Source organism: Chionomys nivalis, chromosome 10 (genome assembly GCF_950005125.1).
Source record: "Chionomys nivalis chromosome 10, mChiNiv1.1, whole genome shotgun sequence".
In the NCBI taxonomy this organism is placed as follows: Eukaryota; Metazoa; Chordata; class Mammalia; order Rodentia; family Cricetidae; genus Chionomys; species Chionomys nivalis.
Window position 1 is genome coordinate 44449830 of NC_080095.1, and position 15503 is coordinate 44465332.

Consider the following 15503-nt stretch of genomic DNA (forward strand, 5'->3'; position numbering starts at 1 on the left):
TCCCTAGGAAAAGATGACCTGGGGGGAAGGCACATTGGTCTAGTTATCGTTCCTTCCCTGAGATACTGGGAAACGTTTGGAATGAGTGTTGATCAAAGTATTGCTGGGAGCAGAATGGGGTACATAGAACAGAAACTGTACTTAATAGTCTTTTGTCTCCGTGGTAGAGACACAAAGAAAGTATCCATTGATCAGATAACACTGGCTTGTGTCTGGATGCCTCACTCTGCCTTATTAGCTTAGTGTGTACTCAGCTGTGGGTGACCACGTAGAAGCAGCTTCGTTCAGAATGTAATGCAGGTGTTTCGTGTGGTTGTAATTGTATGTAACTGTAAATGTAATATCACCATTGCCAATCTGTATTGAACCTCTGAGTTTCTCCTAATTAACGACAGTATCTTTACTGTGCTAACACATTCCAGGCCCTTGGTACTTTTCTCATTCTCTAAAGAAGGATGCCTACAAGCTGTTCCTTAAGATATAGCTTCAAGCCTGGCGTGGTGGTGACACACACCTTTAATCCCCGCACTCGGGAGGCAGAGGCAGGTGGATCTCTGAGTTTGAGGCCAGCTGATCTACGGAGCAAGTTCCAGGACAGCCAGGACTACACAGAGAAACCCTGTCTCCAAAAAAACAAACCAAACAAACAAAAAGATAAATCTTTCTATAAGTGAACTGTTGGCTGAACTGTACATGTTGTTCTCAAGGCCTACTCTGTAGTTCAGAGTTTTTTGTTTTTAATTACATTTACTTATTTACTTCGGGCAAAGACAACTCCTTCCATGGTTGTGAGGCTCTAAGACTGATCTCAGGTTGAGTCTGGCAGCAAGTGCTTTTACCCATGAAGCTATCTCACTGGTCCTACTTCCAACTCTTAATACTTGCTTATTATGAACGTGATTCAGATCTCCTTTGTCTTCAGTTCTCTTTGCTATCCAAGGACAAAAAAAGTGTTCTTTGCATTGTTAACCTGTTTTCCTTCATCTAGTACCATCTTAGTATAAACTGAGAGTTTAACAGATCAAAGATGCCTTGTGTATTTAAACCATCACATGATTCTGGTTTTGCATGTTCCTGCCTTAGCTGCCTAACTTGTCCCAAACTTTCAATCTCATTTTGCTCTATTGCATTTTCTAAAATGATTAGAAAATTTGGATTAGAACTTGGAGACCAAAAACTTGAAGTTTTAAGTGGCTTTGGGTCATTACAGTGGAATTGTTGTGGGTGGTCGTGGGCATTGCTTACAAGCTAAATAAAGGCTCTTGGTAAGAGCACATGTGCTGGGAGGTGTTCCATCCCTCTTTCCATGGCAACTTTATCTGTGAGATTATGCACACTGCTCTCATATAGTTGGTAAAAAAAAAAAAAAATCTCAGCTCCTATTCTGAGTTGTTTATGTGTCATTACTGGGGCCTGTTTTATCATGTGATTTTGTTAACTTCTGTCTTTCCAGGTGGCATTGGCAGAGTGGTCAATGGAGCCTTCATGGTGCTGAAAGGGCATCGGTCCATTGTTAACCAGGTCCGGTTTAACCCCCACACGTACATGATCTGCTCTTCTGGTGTAGAAAAGATTATCAAGGTGAGCGCGTTCCCCTTCTGTCCTTTTTAGGGAAATGTTTGTAGTTCATAACTGGAAAAAACTGGAACAGTGTATAGAGGGATTTATATCTAAATATATGAGCATTTATCAAAACTCTGTGAGTGCCAAGCATGGTGGTACATGTCTCTAAGCCTGACACTTAGAGCTGAGGTTAGGAGACTCCCAAGCCCAAGTCACCTGTGCTCTAGAGCAAGACTTTGTCTTTAAGGGGGTGGTGTGTCAGCGATTTAAACATAGAATATTAGAAGCTGATATTTTATTTTATTTTTTTATTTTTTATTTTATTTTTTTTTTTTTGGATTTTTGAGACAGGGTTTCTCCGTAGCTTTTGGTTCCTGTCCTGGAACTAGCTCTTGTAGACCAGGCTGGCCTCGAACTCACAGAGATCCGCCTGCCTCTGCCTCCCGAGTGCTGGGATTTAAAGGCGTGCGCCACTATGCCCTACTTGTTTGTTTTTTTAAGTAATTTTTTAATGACTTCCTTTCAGAACCATTGTAACATGTTTATTAGTAAATCAATGTACTTAATAAATCTGTGTTTTATATGTGTTTATTTTTAATCAGAAATGTACATTTGTTTGGGTATGGTGGCACATATCTGTAATCAAGTATAAACATTTGAAATGTAGAGGCAGGAAGATCAGAAGTTCAAGGGTTATTTTGAGAAGACCATTATACAGTTCTCAGTCTAGATTTGATGGCCGCAAACCAAACTTTCAGGCTCCTGACCCAATGTCCCCTGACTTCCCATTGACTTTGAACTATATCTCCAGATCCACCTTTAGAACTAGTCACCAGGCTTTGACTAGTGCTTTGCGTGTTGTGCTATATAGTAGTAGCTTCTGATCTTGGCTGGTGAGTTCTGCTCTCCACTCTCATGTGATCTGGAGAACCATCATCTCTCCTATTACCCAGCGTGCTCTGTCCCGATCTGGCACAGGTTTAGCCGAGTAGTTGTCAGAATCATGGTTAAGTTGTCTTAGGATGGATTTTAAAAAACAAAACCAAAAACCTGCATGTGATTTTGATTAAGGCAAATTAAATAGGAATACTAACCATATCTTCTGAACAAACTCATCTTGGCTAAAGAGTATTTGTGTAGCTACCACAAAGGGAAGCAGCCTAACCTGTTTCCACAGAAAGGGAACCTACTTCGGTCACTCACAGTCTAGGTACTAGCAACCTTTTTCCATATCTGAGGAAATAAAGGTTGAGGGAAAATGAGAATTCACACACACACACACACGCTGCCAGTACTAGGAATTATACCAAGGCTTGGCTTTACCACTGAGCTCTGTCTGTTCCTGGCCTGAAAATGAGAAATTCTTTAGGACCTGTGGTAATACGACTTTTAAATAGGCAGAGGTTATGCTTCCCACAATAGTTAAAATTGCTTAGTTTTTAAAATGACAAATTAAACCTGAGAAAATTTTCAGAGGAAAAGTAAAAGTGTATTTATGATGATTTAGCGTTATTATTGTTTGAGGATTTCATGCATGCTTATAATGTATTTTGATCAAATCCACTCCCTATTCTCCTGTTTACCCCCTATTCCCCCACCACTATCCCCTCCCAATTTTATGTGCTTTGTGTTTTTTAGCCCACTTAATCCCGCTATCAGTGTGTGTATGGGGTTAGGACCTTCTGGGTGTGTGGAGCCTCCTGTGTTTGCTATCTCTGAAGAAAAGTGAACTCCTTCCAGCGGCCATCAGTTGCTAATAGTACCTCAGCAAGGGGTGGGACTTAGTGACCACCTTCCCTTTCATGTTAGAGTTTTTTGTGGTTTGAAATTGCCTGTATGAGCCCATATGTGAGCTCATATGTGCAGCTGTCCTGCTGTATCCAGAAAGTGGTTTTGTTGTAGCCAGCCACCATCTGCAGTGGGAAGAGAGAATGTAGATGCACCATCTGGGATGGAGTACTCTGCAGTCCCTTGTGTTTGCAGATGTTGACATTTAAGTTACAGATTACTGTTGGAGTCGTGTGGCTAATGTGTGGAAAGCCAGGCTGGAGCCTTACCCTACTCCATTCACCATGCTAGGGGAAAGAGACTGGACGGCTGACTGCACCATCTCAGTTGTCCTTCACTTGGACAGTCACTGAAATAGCCCTGCCCCTCACATTACTTTCCCCTCTCATTTGGCCTATGATTAATAGGTTGGCACTGTAACATGCCCTTTCTAGGCCCGTTGACGTCATTCTCTACAGAGAGCTCTCCACTTGGGCATCTCCTTTAGAAGAGAAATTCCTGTTTGGCATGTGCTCAGATGCTTCTGTGCTGAGTCTCCCCAGATATTGTTTAGTCAACTGAAGTCTTAACTCTAAAGGTCATAGGTTGGAAACTGGCCAAGTTCTCAAGAAAGAGGAGAAAATGTTTGCTCTGTGAGGTTATCCAGACTGAGCTGTGGAACTCACTGCTCCCAGGTTCCCATAGGAACGGAGAGGCACAGTTGGCCATTTAAAACCTTAAGTGTGCACAGTGAGAGAGAAACACAAGGGGGTTCTCGGCTTCGGTTTCTCACAGATGTTTCCCCATTTGCCGTCTGGCTGGAAATAGAATGAAAAGCATTACAGGTTGTGTTTGGTGATGCACACTCAAGAGGCTGAGGCAGGAAGATAGCATGTTCACAGGTCATTCTGAGCTACACAGTGTGGCTTTGTCTCAAAAAAGAAAAAGAAAAAGAAAAAAAATACTCAGGAGAGGCAGAGGGGAGAATAAGGTTGAAAGTAAGTGCTAGCCCTTCTCTCTGTTAGGATTACTGTCCTTGCCTGAGCTTCCGTTCTCCTGAAAGGCCCCTAATTCGCAGTGTCTGTGTGTCTCCTATTGTAATTGAGGGTGTGGCACACCTCTTTGCCTTGGGATCTACGGGCCTGACAGTTGCTGTTTAATGAAAAGTGACTTTGCTGCTTGCATTGGCTCCAGAAACATCATCCACCATGAAATCTGATTTTCTCTGTCTACTCTCCTCCCTGTCCGCATCCTTTACTGCCATCTTTTCTACTTGGAAAAGAGCCCTCTTTCACACCCAGAAAAGGTCCTCTGTTTGCCTGAATGCCCACACTTATCAAAAGAAGGGGTTTGTTTTATAGCTAAGTGGGGAGGGGGGGGCAAATTCTTTTTTTCCCCACTCAAAGCTCTGTTCTATATTATGATATAGCTACTGTGTGCTGTTCATGGTAGGCCCTATGGGAAGCATAAAGATAAGGGTCACACAAGTCCCCCTAGGAATTGATGACCCAGGGGAGAGAAACAAAGATAAAGAGGTTCCCAAGAGCCGGGCGGTGGTGGCGCACGCCTTTAATCCCAGCACTTGGGAGGCAGAGGCAGGTGGATCTCTATGAGTTCGAGACCAGCCTGGTCTACAAGAGCTAGTTCCAGGACAGGCTCCAAAACCACAGAGAAACCCTGTCTCGAAAAACAAAAACAAAAAAAAACAAAAACAAAAAAAAAAAAACCAAAGAGGTTCCCAAGAAATGGAGACAAAACACTGGAGAGGGGGATTTTTCTCACTTGGGATAATCTCAATAGAGGTTACTGCTTGTGCCATCTTTGCAGCCCTTACAGTTTAAAGACTGAAGACATGAATCCAGTGCCAGGGATCCATACGCTAGAAGGAAAGACCAGCTCCTGCACTGCAGGTTGTCTTCTGACCTCAGTACATGCACTGTGATTCGCACTTACACACAAACCTGTGATAAATAAATAGGGGCGGGCCGGGCGGTGGTGGCGCATGCCTTTAATCCCAGCACTCGGGAGGCAGAGACGGGCGGATCTCTGTGAGTTCGAGACCAGCCTGGTCTACAAGAGCTAGTTCCAGGACAGACTCCAAAACCACAGAGAAACCCTGTCTCAAAAAACCAAAAAAAAAAAAAAAAAATAGGGGCGGCGGGGACCAGTGGTCTGTGCCAGGCATTGTGCTTATAAAGAAATGGTCAGAAATAGGAAAGCATATGACTGTTGAAAAAGTGATCTTGGGTAGCCAAAGGCAGAGAACAAGGAGAGGACTAGTACCATTCTGGAGGGCCCTAGAAGGTCCTGGCAGCCACATTGCAGTGTCTGCAAGCCCCATGTAACAGATAGGACCTTAACCTATGTACAGGTGATCATGGGTTCAGTAGATGGTCAAATTCAAAGGACTTACACAGAGAAGAGGACTTAGAGCAGCTACTTCAGCACATCCCAGTCACTCAGCTCAAACATTTGGTATTCCATAAGAATTGAATTTTATCCTTTTTTGCAACAGCTTGAGAAAACTGTGCTTGTCAAGAAAACTACTCAGACCTCAAAGAGGCACACCTAACCACACTTAATAAGTAACGGGGTCTCCTCACCCTCTCAGAGTTGTCATTTATTAAGAGATAGTTGCAGTATAGATTTAAGTACAGTCGCTAAGGTCCAGAGCAGGTGCTTACAATGACCACATACCCAAGATGCAGGTTTCCCAAATAAATCTAGCAAGTTGTTTTTCCTGTGATTTGCTTTTTAAAAAATTATATGTATGAGTGTTTGTCTGCATGTATGTATATATGTATGTATGTATATATGTATGTATGTATACCACATATGCACAGATGCCTGTGGAGTCTGGAGGGCATCAGATGCCCCTGGAATTGGAGTTACAGGTGGTTGTGAGCTGCCATCTGGGTGTTGGGAACTGAATCTGGGTTTCTTTGGAAGAGCAGCCAGTGTTCTTTAACCACTGGGCCATTTCTCCAGACCCAGCATTGCTGTACTTTTGAATCGTTGGCTTTGAGGTAAAGAAATGGACAGTTTCATAAATGATTGAAATGGTTCTGAACCAGGATGATAGGGAGTCGGTGATTCTGATGTCCAGCTAAAGCATTTTGGTCATAAAGGTTTCTGGTTGTGGGATTCAGCCACCAAATTAAAGAGAAAGCTGCACGCTGATTAGTGCTTGACCATAGCTTATGTCATTTTATCACTCAGATCTGTGGTTGAGAAATGGAGGCTTTCCAGGGTAAGACGTTTGCTTAGGACTGTGGGAAATGGTGAGATGTGGGCTTCTGCTCTGTCCTGCTCACACACTGACTTCTAAGAGGCCGTTTTGTTTCGCTCTGAATCTTAGGACTACGTTAGGGCCCATCTAATTCACGGCTTAGATGAAGGAACCAAGCCTAGGAGTCCACACTCCAAGTCTCCTTTTGATCCAGTCTTGTTCCATTGCCCAAGCTTCAGAGGTACACAGTTCAGCTCAACTTATCACATTCCAGAGCCCAAATAAAACTGACCTTTAATGCTGTGATTTTCATTCCTGAGGAGAAAATGTAGGGGCTGGGAGATCAGAACTTTAAAACCGGCTTGTCAGAGGGCTTGAGAGATGGCTCAGTGGTTGAGAGCACTTGCTGTTCTTACAGAGGACCTGGGTTCAATTTCCAGCACCCACATGGTAGCCCCTGACTGTCTATAACTCCAGTTTCAGGGAATCTAACTACCTCTTTTGGCTCCAAGGCAGACAAAACACCCATATATGTAAAATAAAATTTTAATTGTAAAAAGTGGCTTGTGAAGTAGTTAGACCATTTCTGTTAGCAGAGTCTGGAGTTCTATGAAGGAGATTTGTTTTCATATTAGGGAAGATAGCAAATAATGTTTTGTCATTTTTAAACTGAGAAAATGAATCACTTGCCCAGAATTAAGAATGAGACCCAACAAGCATCCTAACCTTTTGAACCCTTCAGCTCACTTCCTAGGACACCAAACTCTGAGTTATCAGAAATCTGTTGGCAGAGATATCCATCTGTATGTAGCTAGAGCCTTGTGCTGCCTAGGTGTTTTCCAAGCATTGCCTGTCACAAAGAATTTGAATGTCCCTCAGAGAAGATCTTTGTTTTCTGCTTCTTGCTTTATGCTTATTATATGCTAGCCTTTACTAACCCTGCCTCACCTCTACTGATCTTTTGAGTCACAGTCTCTGGGGTCAGAGTCAGCCTGTTCTAGAGGTATCTCTTGGGCACACTGCTTCCAAGTTCCTGAGTGGAAATTTGAAGCTCCAGAGGGCAGGACACTTGAGTTGTAGACGGGAAACAAGACTAAGGAGAACACATCTGGGCTGGGGAGGCCAAGAAGTAGCTGGCCCTGTGAACTGAAAGGAGCCTCTCCCGGGCGATGGTGGCACACGCCTTTAATCCCAGCACTCGGGAGGCAGAGGCAGGCGGATCTCTGTGAGTTCGAGACCAGCCTGGTCTACAGAGCTAGTTCCAGGACAGGCTCCAAAGCCACAGAGAAACCCTGTCTCAAAAAAAAAAAAAAAAAAAAAAAAAAAAAAAAGAAAGGAGCCTCTTGTGAACTGGAAATCTTCTAAAGAGACCACCTCTCAGGGATCAGTAGGCCTTGGGACATTTCCGGAGGTGAATTTTTTCTTCCTGAGCTTTGAGGAAGCAAATGGAGGAAGTTGGGAGACACTGACTGTTCTCTTGAGTAAGATGCTATCTAAAGATAAAACACCAACCTGTCAGGCAAGAAAATGACTGGAATGCCTGTCGAGAGATGCTCTGGCTATGGGCTGCTGTAGCTGAATTGCTCTGTACTGCTCAGGGGACCAGCAGTGTCAGGTTAAGTTAATTGCTCTTGTTTACAGTGACAACTTCATTACCTTGAACTTGATTTTGCCTAACTCAACAGAATGGTAAAGCTCAGTTTTTGAGTCAAAAATACCTGAGTTAAAAACTCTAGTTTTACTAGATAGTGGTGGCACACGCCTTTAATCCTAGCACGCAGGAGGCCAAGGCAGGCGGATCTCTGAGTTTGAGGCCAGCCTGATCTACAGAGCCAAGTTCCAGGGTATCTAAAGCTGTACAGAGAAACCCTATCTCAAAAGATCAAAAACAGGCCGGGCGGTGGTGGCGCACGCATTTAATCCCAGCACTCGGGAGGCAGAGGCAGGCGGATCTCTGAGTTCGAGGCCAGCCTGGTCTAGAAGAGCTAGTTCCAGGACAGGAACCAAAAAAAGCTATAGAGAAACCCTGTCTCCAAAAAAAAAAAAAAAAAAAAAAAGAACAAAAACAGAAAACAACCTCTAGTTTTGCATCTTTGTAACTGTGGGTGTAGTCCTGGACAACCTGGTAAGGGATGGGGATGCAGTCACCCCTCCAGGGACAGTGTGCCTTGCCTTTTCTTGCTAAGCAAGCAAGCGACACCCTGGTTAAGAGAACCCCGTTTCCCAGGTAACCGATGCTTGCATGTCTGAGAGAGGGAAATGCAGTGGAGGCAGTTGTCTATTCTTATCAAGCCCCAGTGAGTAATTCCCATTGGTTAAAATTGGAATATTACTGTTTGAAAGAAGTGGAACGATGGGCTGAAATCTTTTTAGGGTGTTTACTTTTTAGACAAGGTCTTACAATGTAGCTCTGGCAGGCCTGGAACTTAACTCTATAGACCAGGTTGGTCTTGAATTCACAGAGATCTGTCTGCCTCTGCCTCCCAAGTACACCACCATGCCTGGCAAGGCATATTTTCAAATCTACTACCTAATATTCAAAGCATCTTCCACCTCTACTTTTAGATTAAGGTTATAATCCTATGTACTGACAGAAAGCATAAGAGGAAAGAGACAATATATGGGTATCTTCCACCTAAAGACATCCTTAGGTCTCTGAATACTGTCTAGTTCTATGCTCTAAACAGCTTTTGCCTACTCCTAAAAGCCTCAGTTTTGATATACATTTATTTTATAAGAGTCAGTTTACTAAATTAAGAGCTTTTGTTTTGCGTAGGGTTCAATGGCTATTTGTTTTGTTTTGAGACAAATTCTGGCTATGTATCAGTTGATGAGGCCTTGTGATCCCCCTGTCTCAGCCTTCCAAGCGCTGGTATTACAGAAGTGTGCCATTGTACCTGGAAAGAAAATATTTTTAAAGTTGTTTGGTGACTTTAATATGACAGCATCTGGGAGAAGCTCAGCTTTAGTGGTCTTTATCATGGCCAGCCGTAGAACACTTCCCATTCAATCCTGGTTGCCTTTGTTTTTCGTCTTCTGTGTAGATCTGGAGTCCATACAAGCAGCCAGGATGTACAGGAGACCTCGACGGTCGGATTGAAGATGATTCCCGCTGCCTCTACACCCATGAAGAGTATATCAGCCTTGTACTGAACAGCGGAAGTGGCCTGTCCCACGACTATGCCAACCAGTCGGTCCAGGAAGACCCCCGAATGATGGCTTTCTTTGACTCTTTGGTGCGCCGCGAGATCGAGGGCTGGAGCTCCGACTCAGACAGTGACCTCAGCGAGAGCACCATCCTTCAGCTGCATGCAGGGGTCAGTGAGCGCTCGGGCTACACTGACTCAGAGTCCTCAGCCTCACTGCCCCGCTCCCCACCTCCCACAGTAGACGAGTCTGCCGACAATGCCTTCCACCTGGGGCCCCTGCGAGTCACCACCGCAAATGCCGTAGTGTCAACCCCAGCAACGCCGACGTGTGAGGATGCAGCATCTCGCCAGCAGCGCCTATCTGCTCTGCGTCGCTACCAGGACAAGCGCCTCCTGGCCCTGTCCAATGAGTCTGATTCTGAAGAGAATGCCTGTGAGGCTGAACTGGACACAGATCTCTTCCCTCGGCCGAGGTCACCCAGTCCCGAGGATGGATCCAGCAGCTCCAGCAACTCCAGTAGCTCGGAGGAAGAAGAGGAACTGAACCAACGCCGAGCCACCACTCGGCAGCGAAATGCCATGCGGAGGCGGCAAAAGATAGCCCGGGAAGAGCGGCCCAACGCTCCAGTCAAGGCCACCAACACCTACATTGGTGAGGACAATTACGACTACCCCCAGATCAAGGTAGATGACCTCTCCTCCTCCCCAAACTCCTCCCCTGAGCGGAATGCTTCCAATCTGGATATCCAGCCAAGCCGGGCCCCACCAACTGCCAGCATGGAATCAGTAGAGCGAAAGATTTATAAAGCTTACAAGTGGCTCCGCTACTCCTACATCTCTTACTCGAATAACAAAGATGGAGAAACTTCCTTAGTGGCAGAGGAGGCAGATGAAGGGAGAGCAGGAACCAGCCCCAAAGACAACCCAACCCCTTCTTCCAGTAAGGAAGCCTGCCCAACCCAGAGAGACCAGGACCTGCCCCCTGAAGGCTGCAGCAAAGATGCTTGTAAAGAAGGGACTTCCACCAGGAATCCCAGCGGTGGCGCAAGCCATGAGTACAGCAGCCATCCTTGGGCAGAGGTGCCAGAGAGCACCTCTCAGGACACTAACAGTAGCAGCCCTCTAGAACACTCTTTTGAAACCAAGAAGCTCAATGGGAAGGCCCTGAGCAAGGCCCTGAGCAGCCGGACTGAGGAGCCACCCTCTCCTGTCCCCAAAGCATCTGGTTCCACTCTGAACAGTGCGTCTGGCAACTGTCCCAGGACCCAGTCTGATGATAGTGAGGAACGGAGCCTTGAAACCCTCTGTGCCAACCACAACAATGGACACTTGCATCCCCGACCCCCTCACCCCCACAACAATGGGCAGAACTCTGGGGAGCTGGAGACAGTGATCTACTCTTCCCCAGGACACCCAGACACTGACCATGATAACCCATCCCTGACAGGGACACTTCTACACAAAGATTGTTGTGGGTCTGAAATGGCCTGTGAGACCCCCAATGCTGGAATGAGAGAAGACCCCACTGACCCCTCAGCCATGGACAGCAGCAAGGGTGTTCATGACCACAGTGGCCTCAAAAGGCATCGAATTGAATTGGAAGACACAGATTCAGAGAATTCCTCTTCAGAGAAGAAATTAAAAACATGATAAAAAACAAAGGGAAAACAAAAAGCTACAAAAAGTAGCCTTGCAAAATCATTTTTTCTTGTTTAGTGAACACAGAGGAAAGGAAAAAGTATTAAAGGCACATAAAACCGGGGCCTGAACGTGTCTGCTGCTGCTCCTTCTGTTCACCATTCTCCAGGGGGTCTTCTCTAGTGAGATGCGAGCATAGCATTCCTCTGAGGCTCTGTGACAGTGGTCCTGTCTTCGGACATTTAGCTTGTTGTGTGTATGTACCCACTGGCACATGTGGGCTTGATGTCTTATGAGGCCTTTCTTTCAACTGTCTGTCAGCAAAGCCCTGTGGGTCTGTAGCTTTTGCCATTTCGCCTGTTCATTGTTCACATGACATAGGTGTTCTGGTCTTAAATGAAGAGTGTCCTCTAGATCAGATCGTGCTGCAGTGAGTTGTAGATTTATGCTAGCAGAAAGGAGAGGCCTGCCTTCAGCTCATTGGCTGTGCTGAAGAGGAAAACATGGCTCTTCTTTAAATGCCCCATGTTTTCTCCAGCTAACACATCATTGAGCGTTTACTGTGACTCTTAAGTGGAACATTGTTCCTACTAAGAAGAGGTTGACACTTGAGCTCAGATCCTGATAGTGCCGCTGTTTGCAGAAGAGGCAGAGTTACACTCTGTGCTGTGAGATCCTTACAGCAGCTAGTGAACAACACATTTTAACCACCTAGTGCTAGCTCCTAAGAAGCACTCGAGGCCAGCAGGTGCTAATGGAGTCCAGGCATCCTGAAAGAAGAAAGGACCCCTCAGGAGAGCTTTTTACCCAAACTAATAAACTGACTGGGATACTAATAAGTTGTAGTGAAGAGTGGAATGCGGTACTGTATCCAGTGCCAGTCCGTCAGTCAGAATGTGGTACCGCATCCAGTGCCAGTCCGTCAGTCAGAATGTGGTACCGTATCCAGTGCCAGTCCGTCAGGCAAAATGTGGTACCGTATCCAGTGCCAGTCCGTCAGGCAGAATGTGGTACCATATCCAGTGCCAGTCCGTCAGTCAGAATGCGGTACCATATCCAGTGCCAGTCCGTCAGGCAGAATTGGCAGGCCTGTCACCCTCCCTCAGGCTTGGAGTTGTCAGAGGCTGTGGGTTCCACCTGAACTTTGCAGAGTAGTTGGCATCTGTTAGGAGGCAGGGAGTGTCGAGAAACAACTCTCTTTGGTCAGTGTTCTGGCTCCCTGAAAACATTTTGTTCTGTTGAAGTAGGTAACCGTGGAGAGAAGAAAATATCAACTTTTCAGTGTATAGTGGTGTTGGTAGTCCCTGAGTTGTCAGTGAAGGGTTGTGAAAGACAGGAAGACCTAAGGCTGCCCAGATGTCCTGCTGGTGTAGATGTTGAAGCAGGAGGAAGAGAGAACAGTGGAACTTTGCATATAAAGGTGCTAGACAGCTGGAGCCTGGCTGGAGCTGGCCTAGGGAGGACTTAGCACAAGGCATCTCTGGCCTCACTGGTGCAGCGTTCCTTTCAGAGGAGGACCTGACCTGCTGGGATGGAGCCGTGAGAAGACCAGCTGCGGAAGCTGAAGGATGGACGACGTTCAGTGCCGGGAGCCAGGGTTCTTATGAAAGGAAAGTGGTTGGTAAGAGCCAGGAGGATAAACCGTTTTGCTGAGCTTTGTGGAAGGGAGATGTGCTTAGAGTCTGGTGATGTGGCTGAGGTATGAGAGCACGATTTGGGAAGGGGAGGAAGGCGCTTGAGTAGCGTGGGGTGCATACAGTCAGCAGCTGGACTCTTCCTGGGTAGTGGGACAGCAATTCTGTAACCAACATTAGAATTACTTTAGATTTGTAATTAAAATGGTTCTAGGATTTATCTTTTGACTATTCATAGATAATTGTAAATTCTGGTTTTATAAGCCCAAGTCATTTTACATTTGCTTTTCCAAAATTATTAAATTGGAATTTTTAATCCTTTATATACAAGAGTTATAACCACTCAATGTGTGTCTCTCTTCCCCTTAGTCAGCATGTCTTGTTCTTGTATTCCATTCTACCCTAATCTAATCAGATAGATCCACACTCCACATTCTTCCTGGAGGAAAAAGAAAGCAAAAGTTTTCAAGTGCCAAGGGTGGGCTTTCATCTAAAAGCAGTCTCTCATTTGGGGACTCCAAACCATTCAAAAGTTAGAGTTCACTTAGTCCATAGTGTAGACTCCGAGAAAGGTCACCCTTTGAGGGATGCACTCCATCCTTAGGAGGGACTTCCCGCCCCGTAGCGTAGGTTGGGTTGTCAAGAGATGGGTCCTGCAATAACCACCAGAGTAAGAGAAAGAGCGGTGCTTCTGCTAGCCACTCCACACTCGTTTCTAGTGATCCTGTGTTGTATGGTCCTGGTACTAGAAGCCTGGATGGGAATCACTTCTAAGATCCCTTTGCTGGGACCATTGTAGAATCCAGGCCTCCCATGTTGAAAACTTATTCAGTCCCCAAATTGTTCCTTGATGGGTGTTTTTCCTAGCAGGAGAGGGCACTGATCAGGCTTAGAACTCCTGAAAGTGCCTCTTAAGGATTTTTTTTCCTGCATCCTGTACATAATGTTTTAAGCAGCAGGTCCAGGTACATGAAGCTGTTTCTCTTCCCTTTATTTCCCACCTGGCTTTGTAAATGATTCTCAACCGATAAATGAGTTCATTAAGTCGTTGGCTTGAGGCAAAAGAAGCTTGCAGTTGTGCTGATTTAATAGGAGTCTCGTGTTGTCTGTCAAGGTGCCTTCCTCTGCTGAAGCCTTACCTCCTCAAAGCCCTGCCTCTTCTCACCCAGCAACGCTGACTCTTCTCTGTATATGCAAATAAACCTATTAATCACTTCTCCCCGGCTTCCTCCTCTCTTCCTGGGAAGACTCGGTTGCTTAGACACCCTCTTCCTTTATTTCTTTGCTATTTTAATTTCTGCCCTGTTAGAAACTTGAATTAGAGTCACACTGAAGACTAGAAGACAAATCTCATGTCTAACAGTGGTCATATCACTTGTAGATATTGGGACAGAGGTCACATCTGACAATAAAAGGAAGGGAGGTGCTGTGTCCACTTGGTCAGGACAGTGAACTCCCGGAACTGACATTTCGCACTGTAGTAAAGTAGCATGGCCGCCCCCTCTGTTTCCTGATGCTTCCAGATAAGGTGATGCTTTTCATGACTTCTTAGGTGCATTGCATACTTGTTTCTTTAAAAAGAGAACAGAGTGAAAAACAGTAAACGTGTCATTCTATAAAGCTATAGGAGTCTGTGTTTAGCTGAAACATTCCTGCCAACCAAGATACTTGTCAGAAAAACACTCCAAAGGAAGCCTGTTCTTTCCTTACAGCTGAGTACAACTGTGGTGCACTGGGGTAGGGGCTGGAGGTGTCACCAAGGTGTGCAGTGACACTCCTAAGTCCTGGACTTGTCCCTAGTGACAGGATAATGGCTTTATTTTTTTGTTGGTTGATTTAATTGGGGGGGGGTAGTTTTGGTGTTGAGTTTTTATTTATTGTGTTTTACTTCAAAAAAAAAATCAAGGCTGGCAATAGTGGTGCACACTCTTAATCCCAGCACTCGGGAGGCAGAGGCAGGCGGATCTCTGTGAGTTCGAGACCAGCCTGGTCTACAAGAGCTAGTTCCAGGACAGGCTTTAAAACTTCAGCAAAACCCTGTCTCAAACAAAAACAAAACAACAGCAACAACAACAAAAAAAAACACAGTCTCATAGTAAAGCCCAGGCTAGTTTCAAACTGTGACAGTTCTCCTGCCTCAGCCTCCTGAGTTCTAAGTTCCAAATACAAGCCACCATTCCCTGCTTGTGCTGATTTTAGGACAGGGTTTCACTAGCTAGAGCGCTGGGATTACAGATGGACATACATACACCCCATCGCACCCAGCTCTAGGTCTTCAGCAAGCTGCATGACTTTCTGATGGGGTTATTCCAGTCAGAATGTTCATTTGTCCTTGGGCATCCATACCAGAATGAAATAACATGAGTTTGAATAACAAAGTAACTTTCATTGTCTTTTAAAATCTTGTGCTTCTGACAGTATAATGAAAATCTGCCCCATTTGGACTCTAGTTGTATTTCATTGCTAGTTGGTAAGTTGCTTCTTGGGATTGAAACTTAGAGGCAGATATGGATCAGGGAATAG

The 15503-nt window shown here is 45.3% G+C and overlaps 1 protein-coding gene across 2 annotated transcripts in view; it reads left to right on the forward strand.

The window, feature by feature from the left end:
- The window catches only part of Dcaf5 (DDB1 and CUL4 associated factor 5), a 106241-nt gene extending 93041 nt beyond the window's left edge, over window positions 1-13200 (forward strand). For both annotated transcript variants that reach the window (XM_057782837.1, XM_057782838.1), the window contains exons 8-9: window positions 1454-1581; window positions 9604-13200. In XM_057782837.1, the coding sequence (XP_057638820.1) occupies window positions 1454-1581; window positions 9604-11358 (1883 nt within the window). In that variant the 3' untranslated portion in view covers window positions 11359-13200. The remainder of the gene's footprint in view (window positions 1-1453; window positions 1582-9603) is intronic.
- The last annotated feature ends 2303 nt before the right edge of the window (window positions 13201-15503 follow it).